This window comes from Notechis scutatus, chromosome 3 (assembly GCF_049901735.1).
Source record: "Notechis scutatus isolate UNSWTSFEM ecotype Mainland chromosome 3, rNotScu1.2, whole genome shotgun sequence".
Classification (NCBI taxonomy): domain Eukaryota; kingdom Metazoa; phylum Chordata; class Lepidosauria; order Squamata; family Elapidae; genus Notechis; species Notechis scutatus.
In genome coordinates, this window is record NC_142011.1 from 114,106,825 (window position 1) to 114,128,210 (window position 21,386).

At 40.0% G+C, this 21,386-nt stretch overlaps 2 protein-coding genes across 7 annotated transcripts in view; both read left to right on the top strand.

Moving 5' to 3' along the window:
* Positions 1-21,386, top strand: part of PCDH1 (protocadherin 1) — a 291,570-nt gene that overhangs the window by 72,462 nt on the left and 197,722 nt on the right. For 5 of the 6 annotated variants that reach the window (XM_087960970.1, XM_087960968.1, XM_087960969.1 and 2 more), the window contains exon 3: positions 8,492-10,684. In XM_087960970.1, the coding sequence (XP_087817096.1) occupies positions 8,492-10,684 (2,193 nt within the window). Of the gene's footprint in view, positions 1-8,491; positions 11,724-21,386 lie in introns of those variants that run through there. The other variant, XM_087960973.1, reaches the window with a different exon arrangement.
* LOC148131357 (uncharacterized) lies at positions 19,227-21,310 on the top strand. Its single transcript, XM_087958995.1, is given in 3 exon segments — positions 19,227-19,313; positions 20,443-20,855; positions 20,857-21,310. Coding segments are annotated over 3 exon segments (942 nt in total). The 3' UTR covers positions 21,299-21,310.

The window sequence follows — 21,386 nt, forward strand, 5'->3', positions numbered from 1 at the left end:
GATAAGTGTTTGGTCTCTCTTAACCTCCAGTGTGAGTACCCACAATTTGACAGCCCCTCAAATACTGGAATACTGCTATCATGTTGCCCCTAATTCTTCTTTTCTTTAGACTAGCCAAATTCATACCCTGCAGCCATTCTTCATATGTTTTAGTCTCCAGGCTTTTGATCATCTTCATTGCTCTTCTCTGAACTTTTTCCAAAGTCTCAACATTTTGTTTTGTAGTATGGTGACCAAAATTGGTTGCAATATTCCAGGTGTGGTATTAGCTCTTTTGGCGGCTGCTGCACACTGCTAGCTCATATTCAAGTGATCATCCACTAGGATTCCAGGGTCCTGTCACAGTTACTGCTTTTGAGCCAGGTCTCGCCTATACTGTATTTATACCTTTGATTTTTCTTGTCTAAATGTAAAACTTTGCTTTTCTCCACATTGAAATTCATTTTATTGGATTGGACCCATTGTTCAAATTTGTCAAGATCTTTTTGCATCCTTAGCTTGTCTTCAGGGATGTTGGCTGTTCCTGTCAATTTAGTGTCATCTGCAAATTTGATGAGGGAATAGAAGGGAACTCATTTATAAAGTCATTTATAAAGATATTGAAGAGTACTGGGCCTAATATGGAGCCTTGTGGTACCCCGCTGCTTACTTCTCTCCATGTGGATGTAGTGCCATTAAGAACTATTCGTTGAGTGTGGTTTATCAGCCAGCTACAAATCCATCTGGTGGTGATGCTGTCTATTCCACATTTTTGTAGCTTACCAAGAAGTACATTGTGGTCTACTTTGTCAAATGCCTTACTGAAATCTAAGTATACTATGTCCATAGCATTTCACTGATCTACTAATTTAGTGACTTTTTCAAAGAATGAAATAAGATTGGTTTGGCATGATTTGTTTTTAGCAAACCTGTGTTTTCTACTAGTTTTAACTTTATTTACTTCTAGTTGTTCACATATCTTTTTTTTTTAATAAAGTTTTATTGAGTTTTAACAAAACAAATAAAACATCTTATTTGAGTACAGCATGGTTCCGGGTTATCACATTCCATACAGACACAATTTCATATGCATATTCATCTTATGTATTCAACTCCATATCTTATTACTCTTTTTCCAACTTCTCACTATTTCTTCCTTTACTTCTCTTAATTTTCTTTTATGGTTATCTCATTTTCTTCTTATTCAATTGTATTTCTTTTACCTAAATTTCTATATCTTTTTATTCATTGTACTTATACTTTCGTCTGTCTTGTTTACAATTTCATATGTTCTCTTCCAACATTCTTAAGAAGCAAAATTCCCCCTATGATTGCCAATTGAAGTGCAACACCTTTAAATCTTATTGTTATTATCATATGAAATCTCATTAAACATTGAATTTATGCATTCTAAAATTATAACATTCAAATTTCTAATATCTATTTTATATCATGTAGATCTCATCATTCAGACTCTGCTTGGTAATTCCCCTTGAAAATGTAAAAAGAAAAATTCTAAAAACATAGCAAAATATAGCAAAAACAATATATATATATATATATATATATATATATATATATATATATATATATATATATATATATATATATATACACACACACACACACACACACACACACACACACACACACACATACACACACACACACACACACACACGTTAGTAAACAAAATAGTTATTCAAAATCATTATAGTACTGGTATGAACCTTGTAAATCTTTCACGTTTCTTTTCAATATCTATCAGTCTTTGAGAACAATTGAAATATTTTCTTCGTCATTATTACTTAACTGTTAATAAGCATACCATTGGATAGTCATACAGTTTTATCTTATAAATTACTATTAATAAGCAAAATAATTATTCAAATTCATTCTAATAACTGGTATAAATTTCCTTATAAATCTTCCACATTTCTTTTCAATATTTTATCAATCTTTAAAAACAATTGCAATGTTTCCCTCTCTTCTTTATTATTGCATTAATTATAAACATACCATTACATAACAATACAGTTTTATCTCATAGATTATTTACTTATTTCATTTCTAACTCATTGCAGTATTCTACTGTCACAACACTATCTTTTGTACCTTTGCAGAATCCTCACTTTTAACTTAATTTAACCATTGTCTCAGTGTTTTCTAGCTGAGCAAATACCTTTAATCCTAGTACGTTTCCCCTTTTTATTTCCTGTTTTTGTCCCTCATAAGTTCTTTCCCTTTCTATCTTTCCCCCCTTTTTCTCATCCCCTTTTTTATACCCTTCTCTCTCTCTAATTTTCCCTTCTGTAGTTTTCTTTTCTGCTTCTCCTTGCTGTTATACTTCTTTTTCAGACTATTTTTCTTTTTGGCTGTTCTCTTTCTTGCCTTATGAAATCTAAGTATATTATGTCCACAGCATTTCGCTGATCCACTGATTTAGTGATTTTATCAAAAAATGAATTAAGATTGAATCAGCATTATCTGTTTTTAACAAACCTGTGCTGGCTACTAGTTATAACTTTATTTGTTTCTAATTGCTCGCAGATCTGTTTTTTGATTATTTTTCCCAGTTTCTTCCTAGGTATTGATGTGTTGATGTTAGACTAATTGTAGTTTCCTGGGTCTGTTTTTTTTTCTCCTTTCTTGAAAATAGGAACCAAATTAGCCCCTTTTCAATCCTCAGATACTTTCCTAGTGCTTCTGGATTTTTGAAAGATATGGTACAATGGTTCTGAGATAGCATCTGCCAGCTCCTTCAGGATTCTGGGATGTAATCTGTGAGGTCCCGGTGATTTATATTTGTCAAGGTGGAGAACCATTTACCATTTTCTTGCTTATTTAAATTTTTTACTTCTAGTTTGTCTTTTACAGTAGTTTTTTTTGGCACGTTGGGCTATAATTTCTTTTTGCATGAAGACTGATGTGAAGAATGAGTTAAGCAGCTCTGCTTTCTCTCTACTGCCTGTTACTTCCTTGTCATCTTCTCTCTTTAGTGTACCTACTGTTTCCTTGACTTTTTTCTTGTTATTAATATGTTGAAAGAAACTTTTTTATTGTCTTTGACTTTTGTTGCAAGTCTATGTTCATTCCAAGCCTTTTGCTTTCCTGACTTTGTCTTTGCAGATACTGGCTATATGCCTTACCTATATGTTTTTCTTTCCATTTTTTTGTACTTTTCTTTCAATTTGTCAGAGAGATCTTTGTGCGATCATGCTGGTTTCTTCTTAGATTTCTTGTTTTTCTTTTTCAGTGGTATTGTGCTGGACTGGGCTTTTATGATCCCATTTTTCAGAGTTTCCCATGCTTCTTGAGTTGTTTTCCCCTTTAGGATTTTCATTCATAGAATCTTTCCTAGGCTCTCTCTGAAGGTTTGTTAAAATCAGCTTTTTTAAAGTTTAGACATTGGTTGGATTATTTTCTGTTGCTTATGTTTACATTATATTGAATTCCAGCATGAGGTGGTCAATTATGTCACATCTCCTAATTGTTTGAGTTTTTCTTTACTTTTTTTCATCATCATCTACCTCATTGTTTGATTTTCTTGGGATTTATGATTGGTTTTGTGTTCTATAGATTCTAAAGATTGGTCACCCTCCCACTTCAATTTTAGTTTAAAGACCTTGTGATGAGTTGGGCCAGTCTTTTCCCAGGTATATTTTCCCCTGTTTTCCCATCTTTTTCCAAGAGTCCTTGGTGTAGGTAATGCAATCCATGGCCCAGGAAACCAAAGTTTTTTTGGCGACACCAACCCTTTAGCCAGTGGTTTATTTCTAGAATTCTTTTTCCCCTCAAAGGGTGTTGACCTTTTGTTGGGAGTACTAATGAGAACACTACTTAACATTATTGCCTAGTTGCTTATAATCTCTCAATATTGCACTCAGATTTTTTTGTTGTGTCATTTGTCCCAATGTGAAGGAGAAGGAAAGGGTAGTAATCTGTGGGCCTAATTATTTTGTGGGCCTAATTATTTTAAATCTCAGCCACATTTTTTTATTTTTGCTCCAGGGAGACAACATAACTTCCTAAATTGTATGTCCAGTCTGCAGGTGGCTAGTTCTATTCCTTTGAGAATAGAATCTCCTATCACCAACACACTCACATTCCTTTTTTCAGGGGTGCAGTCTGAGGTGCTTTTCTGTTGATCTCTGGTGTGTTTGTTGATGTGAATTTTTAGGGATATTTGATGATGTCTCTTTTTTAGATGTTTGCATGTTTCCTTTGAGGGGGAGGTTGTGGTCTGCATATTTTCATCTAGGGGGAGAAATTGCTTCTTTCTTTGATTATTGTGTTTCCTTCTATGTCGTCCATTTATCTTCCTCCAAGGGTTTATCAGCAGGGTCAAATCCTCCTGGAGTTATTTGTTTATTATTTCGTTCAAATTGAGCATAGCTGTATTGCATAGGTTAGAGTTTGGCTAGAGTTGCCTCTAGATCCCTTACTTTTTTCTCTAGTAGTTCACATAGGTTACTTAAATACATGTATAATTTGGGTGTTCCTTGGGCATAAGCACATACATAGAACATACATTGCATACCACAATAATATCAGTCGCCTGTACCATGAGTTTGTTTCTTTTTGCTGGTTCTTTTAAGGATTAAAAAATTATGTTTCTTTCTTTTTTCCTATCCTTTCTTCTTTTTTGTGCTCATTTTTCTACCTTGTTATTTATTTAATTGTTACTATTATGTTAGTTTTATTTATTCTTTTCTTTATATTTTTTGAAGTTTTTGAGCTCTAATTCTTCCCTATCTTATTATTTAAGATTTCCCTTATTTATTTGATTTTATTAATCCTATTCTTCCTTGATTTCTAATTTTCCACTCTTGTCCTTATTATTTGTCTAGTTATCTTTTATTTTCTGTCCTGTATTTATTTTTATTCTTTACCAGGGTCTTCCCTCCCTGCCTATTGAAACCCCAGGCTTAATTTGTTGCCTTCACTTCTGTCATTCGTTGCTTTAGCCTCTTGTTATTTTCTCTGCCAGCCCCCTTCTGTTCTTTGGTGCGCAAGTCTTTTCAGCCTCATCCCTGCACTGGTCAGCTCTCTTGGCCTGCCTTTCAGTTTTCTGGTCGACTCTGGCCCTTAGCCCTCCACGCAGCTCCCCCATTGCTTTCCATGTTGCTCTCTGAGCTGTCTCAGGCTCTAGCCTACTGTGCTGCCCCCTGCTGCTGCTGGGTCTGTCTCCTCCCTGTTGCATTGCTGCTGCTTTTTGCTATGCAGCCACATGGCTCCTGTTTGCTTGTCTGTTGCGCCAGGATGCTGCTTCCACCAGCAAACAGAACTGCCTGGATGGGCCCCAGCAAGCTCATCTCTCCTCTCTTCCCTTCCTTCCTGTTCTGCTCTCTCACCAGCTCGGCGGTCCACAAAAGTTCACTTCTCTTTTCTTTTCCTCCCTTCTCTGCTCTCTCAACAACTCGCCTCTTCATTCTCTTTTGGTCGTTGCACTGCCGTCAGTTTGCTGGTCTCTCTGCCCCACAGCTGATTTTCCTCCCTCCTCAGCAGCTGGCTCCACTTGCTCACTGGCTTGCCTCTTTATTCTTCACTGGTTGGTTTTGCTGCCTGCAATTGGTTTGCCTTTCTGCTCACCTTACTTCAATATGCAAGAATACTATCTAATTGTAGCCTTCTATCTTCATTTGGCATTTTGGTTTGATCTACAATTTTCCTATGATTTATTTGGCAGGGCTATGCCTTCTTCTGGTCATATGTTAGACAACTAAGGGGAAGAATTGATGATGAGTGAACCCTTTCCCCCTACTCCAGATTGTATCATTTGTGATTTGCTCCCATGTCCATTGCTTGAGTCTCGCAGAACCAGATGTAAATGTAGGAACTGCACATTAGAGGATGAATGATACAGAAAGGTCAACATTTGTGCCAAAATCTTAATTCAGGACTATTTTCAGGACTTTGTTTAAGTACATAACCTATATGTGTAAATCTTAGGTGATCATTAGATGAATCAGTTGCAGGTTAAGTATCCCTTTTTCTATTATTCAAATATGAGGGAATCAAAAATACCTTGTCAAACTGCTCTATATTGAAAATATACCTCTGTCATCTTTCTGCTCACTCATTAATTACCGTATTTTTCGCAGTATAAGACGCTCCAAAGTATAAGACACACCTAGCTTTTGGGGAGGAAAACAAGAAAAAAAAATCTGCTTCTGCCTCCCAGCAATTTGCCTCTTTGCAGAAAACAACCCGTTTCAGTTTCAGTTCAGCACAGCCTGATTAGCACAAACAGCTGTTTGTCAGTTGGATTGACCTCCTGACGATCAGCTGTTTCAGGCTGCAGGAATTACCATAGGAATTGCAAGGATTCCACCTGTTCTGGGTGGTGGGGATCAGAATGGGCAGAAAACGGGGCACGCGGAGGCCGAAAATGGGGCATGCAGAGGCCAAAAATGCGGCTCACAGAGGCAGCAATAGGCAATGGCAAGCCCTGCAGCCTGAAACAGCTGATCGTCGGGAGACAGATCCAACCAACAACCAGCTGCTTATGCTAATCAGGCTGTGCTGAAGCTGAAACAGGCTGTTTGCTGTTTGCTGCAAGGAGGCATTGCTGGGAGGCAGAGGCCAAAGGGTGGGGGCTGGCAGGTGGGTGGGGCTTCGGCAACATTCACTGTATAAGACGCACAGACATTTCCACCCACTTTTGGGGGTGAAAAAAGTGCATCTTATACTCCAAAAAATATGGTATAACTTGTATAGGTAAACTACAAACAATAGATCTAGTGCACTGGTGTTCCTGAAATTGGTGAGGTTTATTTAGTTTTAAATGTCACTCAATAGCAGGGATGGCCAACCTTTTCAGTTCTGAATGCTGCTTTAATTTTTTTATATATATAATTTTATTTATACATTTTTTGTTAACATATATGAGTGCTTAATAAACAGTGTATTATCTGAGTCAATTTACATATAAATAATGATGTTAATAAAAATATTCTTTACTTGTATATAATGATATTCTTCCAACTTCTAATTTCTACCTTTATTATCTACCCATTGGTAAACAAATCCCAGGTTGAAAAATATTCTCCAGTGAGCTGTTCCGAGCATCCAGGTCAGGGTAGTACTTCCGTCTGCCATTCAATAGGCTGAGTAAAGATCTGAGGACACTCCCCTTTGCTGCTTGTCCCCAGTTTTAGCTCAGCCTGTCATTCGAGCTAGAAATGCGTTCCTTACCAGGATCATCGGAAAGCTACTATTTCAGAACAGCCTGCAGAATTTGAAAGGTTTCATTTTATTTCTAAAATTTTTCCTTTTAAAATGCTGACAACCAACAATGAATTACAGTGTTCGTCAGTTGCAACAGGTCCTTATCAGGACCACAGCGGTGCGAAGAGCAGGAGTTCTATTCCGCCGCTGCAGCCTCTTTATTTTTAACAGGCTTGCAAATCAGACTGACCTGAGCGGAAGCCTTAATGAGGCTCTGCTCCCTGGTGCCTACACGAGCTTTGTCCTTTATCTTTAATGTTAACCTATCCATTTCCACACAATCTAATATTTTTTTAATTATATTTTCATCTGTAGGATCTTCCTCACTTTTCCAATGTTGTACAATTCTCGCTGCTGTCAAAACATATAATATTAAATATACATTCCCTTTGTCATATTTTCTGGCAATATACCTAACAAAAATATTACTGGTTTTAAAACTATATGTTGCTTTATCATTTCTCTAACCATGTATGTATTTTCATCCTTTTTTTTTTTTTTTTGCCTTTGGACATGTCCACCACATATGGTAATATGAACCTGGTATCTGATTGCATTTCCAACATTTGGCAGACACCTATAAAATGCCACCTATAAAACATTTTATACAGATTCTCCTTGTATGTAGTTGCCATTGTCAATTTATAATTTATATCCTAGAGTTTTTGCCATTTATCTAATTCTATAGTATATCCAAATAATTTTGCCCATACTTTCATTGTTTATTTCACGTGTTCATCTTCCATTTTAAAGCTTAATAAGTAGTTATATAATTTCTTGATTAATTTTTCATCCATTCCTAATAGTATCTGGTCAGGTGTTGTTAGCTCTTTATAGAAACCATAAGTCTGTGTCTTTCTTGTATCCTGATTGTATTTGCAAATGTGGCCACTATGCCGGGTCTACTCCTTGGTTTTGTAATTCCTGTTTAATTTTAATTTCCCATTTCTCATTTAAGATATCTTTATACGTTACAGTTTTTCCAAATTTACCCAATTCTGCACTTTACATTATATAGTAGTGAAGTATGAAATTGACCGGGTCAAGGCTCACACTTGCTTTTTGAGTGGATTCCAAAAACATGCACACCCCTCCCTCAAAAAAGAGAGTGGGATCAGGACAAACATTTCATTGTAAGTGTAATATTCTGCAATCATTTATTTAATAATGTCTACTGCTGTTTAATTGTAATTAGGTCATGATATTTTAAATTCTCTGGAAGTAGCACCCAAAACTTGAAAGCACTGAAGTATTATCTGATTAGATTCTTTTTTCATTACAGGTGAAAGCCAATGATTCTGATCAGGGTGCCAATGCTGAGATTGATTATTCCTTCCATCAGGCTTCAGATGTAATTCATCGGCTGCTACGCTTAGACAGAGCTACTGGACTCATCACAGTACAAGGTCCTGTTGATCGTGAAGATATTAATGTGCTCAAGTTCTCAGTGTTGGCTAAGGACAAGGGAGCTAACCCCAAAACAGCCCGTGCCCAGGTAGTGATCAGTGTCAGGGATATGAATGATAATGCTCCATCCATTGAAATTCGTGGTATTGGTTTGGTGACTCATCAGGATGGCATTGCCAATATTTCAGAAGATGTGCCAGTTGAGACACCTGTGGCTCTGGTGCAGGTGTCTGATCGGGATGAGGGTGAAAATGCTGTTGTAACCTGTGTGGTGGCTGGTGATGTACCTTTTCAGCTGCGACAAGCCAGTGATACCGGCAGTGATAGCAAAAAGAAATATTTTCTACAGACCACTACACCTTTGGATTATGAAGCAGTGAAAGAGTATACCATTGAGATTGTAGCTGTGGATTCTGGTAACCCACCCCTGTCAAGCACTAATTCCCTAAAAGTGCAGGTGATGGATGTCAATGACAATGATCCAGTGTTTAGCCAGAGCTCAACAGAGGTGGCATTTCCTGAGAATAATTCTCCAAATGACTTGGTGGTAGAAGTGAGTGCTACTGATGCAGATAGTGGATCTAATGCTAAACTGGTCTACTCCCTTGCTGGAGAATCTTTATCAAAAGACACTTTCTCAATTGATCCAGAATCTGGTGAAATCCATGTAAAAAATGTGCTGGACCGGGAACAGCAAGAACGTTATGAATTCTTAGTAGTTGCAACTGACAAGGGTAGCCCTAGCCGCAAAGGAACTGCCTCAATTGCCATCAGTGTCATGGATCGCAATGATAACGATCCAAAATTCATGCTCAGTGGCTACAATTTTTCTGTCATGGAAAACATGCCACCGCTGAGTCCAGTGGGCATGGTGACAGTTATTGATGCAGACAAAGGAGATAATGCTGTCATTCAGCTGTCAGTGGAACAGGACAATGGTGACTTTGTCATCCAAAATGGTACTGGAACCATTCTCTCCAGTATATCTTTTGATCGTGAACGACAAAGTACTTACACTTTCCGCCTTAAAGCTGTGGATGGGGGAGACCCACCTAGATCTGCTTATGTGGGGGTGACAATTAATGTATTAGATGAGAATGACAATGCTCCTGTAATTATATTTCCATCCAATGCTTCCTATAAACATATTCTGCCTAATACTAGTCCTGGGCAACAGGTTATGAGTGTTGGAGCTGAAGACATTGATTCTGGAATCAATGCTGAATTACTATTTAGAATTGCTGGGGGAAACCCCTTTGAACTCTTTAAGATTTCATCTGTAAGTGGAAATATCACACTAGAAAAAGAGATTCTCCGCAAGCACCATGGACTTCACCGCTTGGTTGTACATGTAAATGACAAAGGGAAACCTTCTCACCATGGCACAGCATTAGTTCATTTTTATGTGAATGAAACATTGGCTAATCGGACACTGTTGGAGACTCTAGTAGGACACAGCCTGGACACACCTATTGACATTGACATTGCTGGAGACCCAGAGTATGAACGCAACAAGCAGCGCAGTAATATTTTGTTTGGAGTCATTGCAGGCATTGTGGCTGTTACCTTGATAATTTTGCTAGTTGTGTTGGTACGCTACTGCCGTCAAAAGGAGGCCAAAAGTGGTTATCAAGCTGGCAAAAAGGAAACTAAGGATCTGTACGCTCCCAAACAAAGTAGCAAAGGGAACAAAGCCAAAAGCAAAGTGAAAAAAAGCAAATCCACTAAGCCACCAAAACCAACTGAGGATGAAGAAGAAACAGGTCTGCAGAAATCGCTTAAATTCAACCTTATGAATGATTCAGTAAGTGACAGTCCCCGCATCCATCTGCCTCTTAATTATCCACCTGGAAGCCCTGACTTGGGCCGCCATTACCGTTCCAATTCACCTTTGCCTTCCATTCAACTGCAACCCCAATCACCATCTGCCTCCAAGAAGCATCAGGTAGTACAGGACCTCCCAGCCACCAATACATTTGTGGGCACTGGGGACAGCAATTCTACAGGCTCGGAGCAGTATTCAGACTACAGCTACCGTACCAACCCTCAGAAATACACCAATAAACAGGTAGGAGAGATTGTGCTGCACTCACCCACCATTCCCTCATGCTACAACAGGGCCATATGGACAGAGGTGTGGGAATGAAATGGACTTGGCCCAGATTGCATGAATGGATTGGCAGGATGCAGGTTGGAGGACTGCAGTGTCCAGATGCATGTTACATTCATAGGACTACTTAGAAAAGAGGCTACCTTCAATCCAGCAAATTAAGGGTGCAAGTGGGGAGAAGATTGTATGATTGTGGTAAATCGGAGCAGGCTGATGGCATTTAGGGAAATGAATCCTACCACTTGGGTGCAGCATAAAGATTTGGGTTGTTAGTGGTCAATGATCCATGCATCAGGTTGTATTCAGTTCTGATGTTTTGTGTTCATTACTATAAAACAGGTGTTAAAGTAGAGCTGGGTTTGTTTATGGGTCCCATTTTCCAGTCATACTTCCATTCAGATATCATTGATTTGAATCATTGAAAGCATTGATTTCTTCTGTAGAAACTTGATGCCACCAGAATCTTAGTACATTTACAGATACAGTATGGTAAAATTGAACAATTTTAATGGAGAGACATGGGCCATGGATATAAGATTTTTGCATGCAGAAATGGAATTGACTCTATAGCTAGAATGGCATGGGGAATCTTTGCTGAGGGATTAGATAATGAGCACACACAGAACAAAGATTACTGCTGCTGGAATTCAAAGCAAGGAAAACCATCTGCTTCAAAACATTTTGATCTATGATAGAGAACATGGCAGAATAGAAAACTGATATATATTTTACAAACTGGGTAGCATTTGGGAAGTATTCTTAACCACTGAGGCTTTGGTAGGTACAGTTTTGGATGCCATGCTTCAAACTGGTTTCAGTTAGTTATCAATAAAATATGAAACATTCAAGGAATAGTGTTAATCTTCCTTCCATTGTGTCATTATTTCCTTTCTTTTGGGGCATATATATATATATGCTAATTTTCCTCCTCAGCTTTGTTCAGGTAAAGTAATAACTTTACCCATGATGTGATGTCAATAAATGTTTCCATTGTTAGCTGATGTGTTATGATGTGTTGGTCACTGAGTTTTGTGTGGCAATCTATAGTGCAGTGGTGGGGAAACCAAATGATGGGGAGGTGGAGAGGAGAGGAGAATGGACATGATGACATTGCTTTTGGAGATCGTTGTTTCTGCAGTTGAAATTACATTAAATTTTTAGTTACCATAAATGGTAAAAGCAAATCAAAGGAACCAGTATGAATTTCACACAACATATATGAGAATCAAATTGGAATGAAGTTATCACAGAAAAAATTATCTGATATTTTCAGAGATTTAGTGTGCTGATTAAAAACAAAAAGTGTCTTTTTACAAATACTTGCACTTTTTAAACCTATCTCAGGGAACACCAATTATAGCAGTGATTTTGTACATATTGTCAGTAGCATACTGTTGGGATTTTTAGAAGGTTTTTTGCCAATCATTTTGATTAATTAGACCTAATATTATTTCACTATTTTTAATTTTTATTTAAAACATTAAAATACAAACTCTAAAAAACTGCAGAAAACAAACAACTAAACAAGACTACACAAAAAAGAGTGCATAAAATAAAAAACAAAACAAAATAGACACATACAAATTGTTTCCTAGTTGAATACTGATAAATATACCACAAGGTTATATGCCTCCTCCTTTGTGAAGCAGACACACAATTTAAAAATTTCTAGAACAATATTTACCCAATCCAGTTAGCCTAACCTCTATCTACTATATAGAAACATAGTTAACAGGTAAAACCAACAACTAAATTAAACTTCAGAACCCTCTGTTAACAGTCTATTTATTGTATTTCACACGAAGAAAGTCTCGTCTGTTATAAGTTACCACAGTCATTGTTTCTGGTCCATCCAGGACCAAATATCCTTGATTGATTCTTAATGAGTCTTTTCCTTAGGATAGTAATCGGGATCTTTCCTAACAATTGGATTTTATTCCCCAAAGGCACAAGTTACTATTGTGTATATCTCCATAGCATTTGTTGTACAAAAAATGTCTCCTGTAAATTGTAACATGGCATCTCTTAACATTTGTTTTCTGATTGGGAATGAAAAATCCATTCCTGAATGTCCTCCAATTGTCTTGAAAAAATCGAGTTCATAATTGGTCAATACTATCAACTTTGAGTCTTTAAAATCCAAGTCTTTCTTAGCTTTTCTCCTCTTGCCAACTTTGCTATACTCCCTTCACTACTCTCCCTTTCCCACAGCTATCCCATCCCCCGCTTTGGCAGCTCTGTTTAGTCTGTCTCAAGATGGATCCAGGGCTGACAGGCTGCCTCCCTTCAAGAAATGAGAACATCCTGAAATGAGACATATGACAGAAGGTTACCTAACCACCACCACCCCATTTGGCTTATCAGGGAATTTCTCGTGAAACTTCTTCACCAACCTTTCCGCTTTCACATTCCAGCTTTTCACCCAAGTGGCTTCAGGCAAACGATATCCCTTCCAATGTATTAGATACTGTAAACGGCCCCTATGCAATCTAGAGTCCAATATTTTCTTCACTTCATAAATGGGTTTCCCCTTGCACCACAATTGGCTCAGGAGCAGGTTGATCCCTTGGTTTTATTTGGGAGTTAGTGGCTAGCTTTAACAAGCTGCTATGAAACACTGGATGGACTGACTGAGGAACAAGCATGAGCCATAGTGGAGGCTTCCCTTTGGGTGACCCTCCTCCACCCTCTCCCTTTTCTTCTCGCAACCCCCTGGCCGACTGTGGTTGCGAGAGGAGAAAAAGGGGGGAAAGGAGGAGGGTCGCCCAAAGGGAAGACTTCACTGCTGCTCACGCTTGTTCCTCAGCCAACCCAGATTTCAAAAAAGTTGACAAGAAGAAATAAAAGGAGTAGCAAAGAGCCCCAGGGAGAGCTCGCTGGGTTGGCCCAGCCTCTGCTTTCCAAGAGAGAGAGAGAAGAGAAGAGATACAGTGACAGAGAGAGGCGGGGACACAGAGACAGAGAAGAGATACACACACACACACACACACACACGGGGAGACCAGCTGATGGGTGAGCATCATTGGCGAAGATGCTCCTGCTTTCTTTGAGCCTTACCCCGGGGTGGGCATGCAGGGTTTGGTGGGGCCAGCCCCCTTTCCCCGCTGTCCTGAGCTTCTTTATTCCTCCAGTGGAGCGGTGCCAGCGACAGCTTTCATTGAAAAGCGTCTTCCAGGCAGCAAAAGTCCCCTGTGAAAATTGAAAAGCCATGGCTGAGCGCTGCGGGCCCATCCCCCTTTCCGTCATCCCCTCCTGGATCCCATTCCCACCCCACCAGCCCTTGTGTTAGTGAGGCTGGATTGGGCTAGTGTCTCGGGGCAGAGAGCAAGTTGCACGTCTTCCCAAGTGACCGAGGCACGCCCAGCATCAATAAGGACCAGAAGAAGCTCTAGCAAGAGTGAGGCACCGGAGAATCAGCCCTTGCCACTTCTCCATCCCCCACCATCACCCTTACCTTCTCAGGCCAGGCAAGAAGTGACTGGGAGGAGAGGGCAAGGGGCGGGGCCAGCCAGTGGTGGGATCACCTGACAGGGAGCCACAGCAGAGGCCCCAAAGAGCTGCATGAGGCTCCGGAGCCACAGGTTGCAGACACCTCTAAATCCATAGTCAATACGATCCGATACCAATCTTGGATTCAGTCTGGTACCCCTCTGTAGGCCCATGCTTGCCTCAGGTCCTGATCCAAAGCCTCCTTGAAATAGTGGACAAAGAGTCATTCAGGCCAGTCCCGCAGTTTTCTGGCTACTCTCCTAAACTCCCACAAAAATTCTTTAGGGGGCCAGCTGCTTTCCTTCAATGCCTTGATCTCCACCTCAGCTTCCTCCCGGTTAGCTGTGTCCTCAAATTGAGCTCTGAGTGACTGTACGAAATTGTCCACATCTTCCAACTCGGGGGGTCTTTGATTGTGGAGTTGAGTGATCTATTCAGCAGCTTCCCCCTTTCTCATATTGTCCACAATGGCCAAGATCATATCTTGGTCTGACTGGTATTGAGCCCCATAGCGATCAATGTGGGCCCAGATATGATTTAGAAAGTAAGCCAGTTTTCCCGGGATGCCATCAAAGGCTGCCAAAAATTGCAGCAGGGTGGCTGTGACTGGTGGGGCCAGTGGTGGGACCATCCACTGGCACTGAATCCACCCATGCCCAGGGTAGAAAGCCCATCTGGGAGGAATTTGATCAGCTAGTGGCAGTCTGGGACCTGCTAGGGGAGGAGGGTGTGGTGATCTGGGTAGTCCCCTCATCCCGTCGCGGTTGCCAGAGCTCAAGTGCCCCAGGGGCCTGGGGTGTTGACTGGCTGTGACACCCTGCTGGGCCATCGCCCCCACAGATTGAGTCCAAGGTTGGGAGGCTGGATCTAGATCCGACCAGCGCTGAGTGGAATGAAATCAAGGTCCCACTTTGGGCCCTTTTTTCCCCTTTCTTTACTTCCTATAGCCTTATTTTAAATTATCTCATTCCTTTCTTATTTCAATTACATATCTTTTTCTAATTTTTAAAATCTTTCTAATCAATGTTTTTATACTTTCGTCTGTCCTGTTTAGAATTTCATATTATTTTTTCTCATAAAACAAATTTTCCCCTGTAATTGCTAGACTGGAGTGTAACACCTTTGTATCTTTTTTCAAATCTTATTTAAAAATTTAAGTTACACCTTTACAGTTATAACATTCAATTTCTAACCTCTATTTTATAACACATACCTATTTTCAATCGAATTCTGCTTGGTACATTCCCTTAAAAATACACACTAAATTCTTAAAAGAAAAAGTATATATGTACATATATCTGTGTATATATGTATAACAATACTAAATGGAATAATTATTCTATTCAAGTACAGCTCTGCCATTAATATTAACAACAATCTTTTACATTTCTATTTCTTTTAACAAACATTACCTAGTAATATCAGTTGTCTTTCACTTTAATCATCTATATCAGTGATCCCCAACCTTTTTTATGCCGCGGCCCGGTACCGGCATCAGCTGGGCGCCACGCCCGGTACCGCATCAACTGGGCGCCGCCATATTTTTGACGAAAAGTGCTTCCGTGACTCACCGGAAGCACTTTTTCATCAAAAAGATGGCGGCGCTTAGCGCTCGGTGAGCTTTTTCGGTAGAAATGGCTTTCTACCCGGAAAAGCTCACCAGAAGCACTTTTTTATCAAAAAGATGGCGGCGCCCAGCAACCAGCGGCCCGGTAAGACTTGTTCCGCGGACCGGTACCGGTCCGCGGACCGGCGGTTGGGGACCCCTGATCTATATTTCATATTTTACTTATTACTGTCTTTAAATAAAAAACCAAACAATAGTTATTAACAGTAGTCAATAAAGTTATTCTTAATCAAGTTCATCTTGTCAACTGATAAAAATCTTCCATATTTCTTTTCAGTTTTTTTAAAACTTCCTTTTTAAATCATTGAGACCCTTATTATCTTACAAACAAATATTCCACTACACATCAATAGAAATTTTTTCTATCACTTTAATCATCTAACATATTTTCTAACCCTTTTCTATTTCTAATATAACAATGCTATCCCATGCACCCTTGCAGAATCCTCTCCTTAAGTTAAATTTTAACCATTGTCTCTGTGTCTTTTAAATAGGTTTATACCTTTAATTCTTGTATGCTTTTCCTGTACCTCTATAACTTGTTTCTGTCTTTTGTAGCTTCTTTTCCTTTCCCTCTTCCCTCTCTTCTTCTCCCTCCCCTTTTTATTCCCTTTCCTATCTGATTCTCCCTTCTGTGATCCTCCCTTCTGCTTTGTCCTGATATTATGATTACTTTTCAAATTACTCTTTTTTTTTGGTTGTTGCTTCAGTGCTTAAGTTTTTAACTCCCTTTCCCCCCTTTCCCTTTTTTACCCCGCTTAAAATTGCTTGGTCATTAAAGATGGCTTCTTCATTGTCCCGCCCTTCTTGTTCTGCCAGCGTTTCTTGTTGTTTTTCATAGTTCAAGATCTCCATTTGTAAAATTGAAATATGAAGCCAAAAGATCCTCTTCCGTCTTGTGCTTCTTCTTTTTGTTCTTTAAGTCTCATTTTTAACTCTTCAAAAAGTGATGCCATTTTAAAATTTTTTTTTAAACAACCCCCAATTGATTTTATTTTGTTTCATTAGGATTCTCCATCCAAAGTTCCAGGAGTCATCCAATAACCCAAAACTGTTTCTTGCTTCTTTTCTCACTTTCTCTTTCCAGGGGCTTTGTTATCTTGTGACAAAGTTTCAGCTCCAATGTATCTTTTGCAAGCCTTGTTAAAATTCCACTATCGATTTTTTAAGTTCCAGGTGGTCTCCTCCATTTCCCAGATTCCACCTTTTTCCCTCCACTTTCTTTCTTTTTTTAAAGAAAATTTTTAAATTATCCAAGAATCTTTATCCCTTTGACACTTTATTTTCAGCTAGAAATAGCCTATTAATGTCAAAGTGGATTAGTATCAATTTCTTATTCTAATCTCTTCTTCTTATCATTCCAAGTCAATTAAAACTGTCAATGTGAGAGGAAAAAAAGCCAATTCTGTTTCCTTTCCCTTTCTCTTTCACTGCTTTTTTAGGAATAGTATTAGTCTTTAAAATTCAAGTTCCAGGTACCTTAAATAGATGTTCTCCATTCAACCCAGTCAGTCAAACTTTCTCCTTTAAACTTCCTCCTGCACAATCTTGTCTGGTCGGGTTCTTCTTTGAGGTGGCCATTTCTGACCACCGCTGCAACCGCCTTTGGAAAAGGGAGTAATGGCTAGCCAAGGCAGCTCTCCTCAACCCCGCTGACAGCTTCCCCTTCTTCAGCACCTCTACGGGGTGGCTTCAGCCCCGAATCTGGGCGGCTCGGGGCGCTCCAGTGGTGAGCACGGATCAAAACCGTGCACAATTGCGATTTCGGTCCGTCGACGAAGAAGCCCAAACCGGAAGTCTCCGAAAATATATTGTTATGGCTATATTCCCTTCGCTACTTTCCCTTTCCCACAGCTCTCCCATCTCCCGCTGTGGCAGCCCTGTTTAGTCCATCTCAAGATGGATCCAAGGCTGATACAGATACAGATTGAGTGAAACCTGCTTCAATACCAGTAACTGTGAAAAGGGAATGAGTCCTAGTGGACAATTACTTACATATTAGCCAACAGTCTGTGGTGGCAGCCAAAAAAGCCAATGCAATCTTACACTGCATTCAAGAGGAATAGAACCAAGATCACATGAAATATTAGTACCACTTTACAAAGTTCACAATGGGAATATTGCAACCAATTTTGGTCACCACAATATAAAAAAGATGTTGTGACACTAAGGAGTACAGAAAAGAGCAACAAGGATGATTAGGGGACTGGAGGTTAAGACTTATGAATAATGATTGCAGGAATTGAGTATGTTTAGTCTATTGAAAAGGATTAGGGGAGACATGATAGCTTTCTTCTAATATTTGAGGCCTACCACAAATATGAGGGGGGGTCTATTTTCCAAAGCACCAGAAGGCAAGACAAGAAACAATGAATGGAAACTAATCAAGGAGAGAAACAACCTAGAACTAAGGAGAAATTTTCTAATGGTGAGAACAATTAAGTAGTGGAATGCCTTGCCTTCAGAAATTTGTGGGTGTTCCATCACTGGAAGCTTTTAAGAAGAGATTGAACAACTACTTGACTGAAATGGTATAGGGACTCCTGCTCGAGCATGGGTTTGCACTAGAAGACCTTCGAGATCTCTTCCAACTTTGTTATTCTACGTGCTATTTTTTGCACAAAGAATGAATTAAGCAGCTTGTGCTTTCTCTCTCTATTTCCTGTTACTTCCTTGCCATTTTCTCTCATTAGTGGACCAATTACTTCCTTGATTTTTTCTTGTTTTTTATATGTTGAAAGATATATAAATTTAGAGGCTATTGAACTCTGTGAAACTCTGGATAAGTTATATGAAAATAATAAACACAATCCATGCGTATCTAAAAAATCCAGATTCACAAACAAAATCTACAGGTCATTGGCACCTATCATAACCATTGAGTCCTTTCCTATTTTGTAGTTGGAGTTAGAACTCAAATTCTAAACATTGTCAATCTATGTTTCGAAGGTTTTTCTAATATTTAGCTTGAATTTGCCTTTCTTTAATTTCAATACATTGTTCTAGGTGCTGTGCTTTGAAACAATAGAGAAACAGATACTTAAATATATTCTTCTTTTCAGCTATATATAAAAGGTTTGAAAAAGCAGATTAAATTAAATATTACATTAGCAATTGCCTGTTCTTTACCTTTCATGTCTGTATCCCTAAACCTACAAAATTATAACTACTGTATTTTGGAACTGTAGGAAGTGTCATTTCAGAGCTAGAGAAGAAGAAACCTACAGTCTATTCTGGCTGGTCACTGATGACAAAGTAGCTTCTTGCCAGAATGGGATGTTTAGGCTTCCACCCTTGGCTGTGCCTCCTTTGCCTCTAGCCACCGGCCTCAGCCCATTCACAGCCAGCTTTCCTCCTACGCTGGTCCTTCCCCAGCCATTCTCCATGGCCAATGGGCCCCTGGCCCTCTGTCCCTCGCCTTTTGTCCCTGCCCATTCGCCCAGACACTGTTTGACCCAGCCCGTTGGCTGGGTGAGACAAATAGCTGTCAGTCAATTGGGTGGCAGGCAGACGCAATATTGCTGTGGGGGGAAGTGTGCGATGGGACAATAGCAGGGGCAAGTTTTTCTTAAAGGGGAAGGTGTTACAAACAGTAAAACTGCAGCCCAAAAGCATCCTGCTATTGGCAGGGGGCCGTGGCAGGCATATTTAATAATTGATATTTTCTCATTATTTTCTGTAATGGAGAGGCTGTTCACACTCCCTGCTGTCAAAGTTTCCATTTCCTATGTATATATTGATGTCAAGATATGCAAATTGAGGTTCCTGCCAAAGGCTTTGAGTTACATGGGATGGGGGTTGATTGAAGATCGAAATGGAAATCCTTTGTAGTATCTTTTTTGGCTTGCTCTGACTTTGATTTGCCTCCCCTTTACAAGTTGTTTCCTGAATAAATGTTGCATCTAAACAGTTACAATAGCACTGTCATGGTTCCAAGTAATGGTCCCAATCAATTCAGGATTCTGAGGCTGTAGCTTTTCTCAAAAATCAATTTTATTGAGTATATCATATTGGCAAGTTCAAATGTTGAATCCAACTCTAAATATTTCCTGTTTTCAGTATAATAAAAGAAATAGATATCACTCATCCCCCTGGTGCAGGGGTCTACAACCTTAAACACTCAAAGGGCCATTTGGACCAGTTTCCCACAGAAAAGAAAACACCAAAAGCCACAAAAACTGGGTGGGTGTGGCCAACTTGATATCATTCCCACCCAGTCACAAGACACCCCCCAGACATGCCTATCCAGGTTTTGTGGCTCCCAGTTTTCTTTTCTGTGGGAAACGGGTATCTTTCCGTGTCTCTCTCTCTCTCTCTGCTCCCTCCTTCTCTCTCCCTTCCTCTATCTTTCTCTCTGTCTCTGTCTCCCTCCCTCTCTGTTTCATCTATCTATCCCTCAATCCCTCCCTCCCTCCATCTACATTCATCTATCCCTCCCTCTATCCATCCATCCCCCCATCCATCCTACCCATCTACCTACATACCTACCTACCTATATCAATTTATCCCTCCATCCCTGAATCCATCCCTCCGTCCCTGAATCCATCCATCTATCCCTCCATCCCTGAATCCCTCCATCTATCCCTCCATCCATCCATAGGTATCTCTCCCTCCATCTGCCCCTCCCTTCCTCCCTCTATATTTCCATCTATCCCTCCATCCCTGGATCATCCATCCATCTATCCATCCCTCCATCTACCTATCCCTCCATTCCTCCATCCATCTACTTATCTATTCCTCCATCTATCCCTCTATCTATCCCTCCATCTCTGCATTTATTCCTGCATTCCTCCCTCCATCTATTTATCCATCCCTGCATCCATCTACCTATCTATCCCACCATACATGCATCCATCTCTACATTTATCCCTGCAACCCTCCCTCCATCTACTTATCTATCCCTCCCTCCCTCCATCTATCTATACATCCCTGCATCTACCTATCTATCCCTTCATCTATCCATCCATCCACCCCTCCCTCTATCCCTCCATGTATCTATCTATCTCTGCATCCCTGCATCTATCTATCCCTCCCTCCATCCATCCCTATCTGTCTATCTATCTATCCATGTATCTATCACTCCATCCCTGCATCTATCTATCCCTCCCTCCATCCTTCCTATCGATCTTTCTGTCTATCTTTCTATCCATCCCTGCATCTCTCCCTCCCTCCATTTAATTATCTATCCCTCCCTCCCTTCATCTATCCATCCCTGCATCCATCTACCTATCTATCCCTCCATCTATCCATCTATCTATCCATGCTCTCCTGCCCAGCTTCACGTGTTGGGTGAATCCAAGCACTTGGGCTGTGGAGGGGGGAGTGGAGGCTGCCAGGCAAAGCCAAGTGTTGGAGATCCATGCAAAATAAGGCAACTCCAACCTGGATCCTGTTGGGGAGAGACCTCCCCTTCCCTCTTCCTCTCCTCCCCCGCAGTGGGGACTCGGACAGCTTGAGTGTAGCTTCCTTCTCAAAGGCAGCCAGGAAGCAAACAAATGTAGCTATCCTGCTGGGAGGTGGCAGGCAGAGCCCCACCTTCAGCTG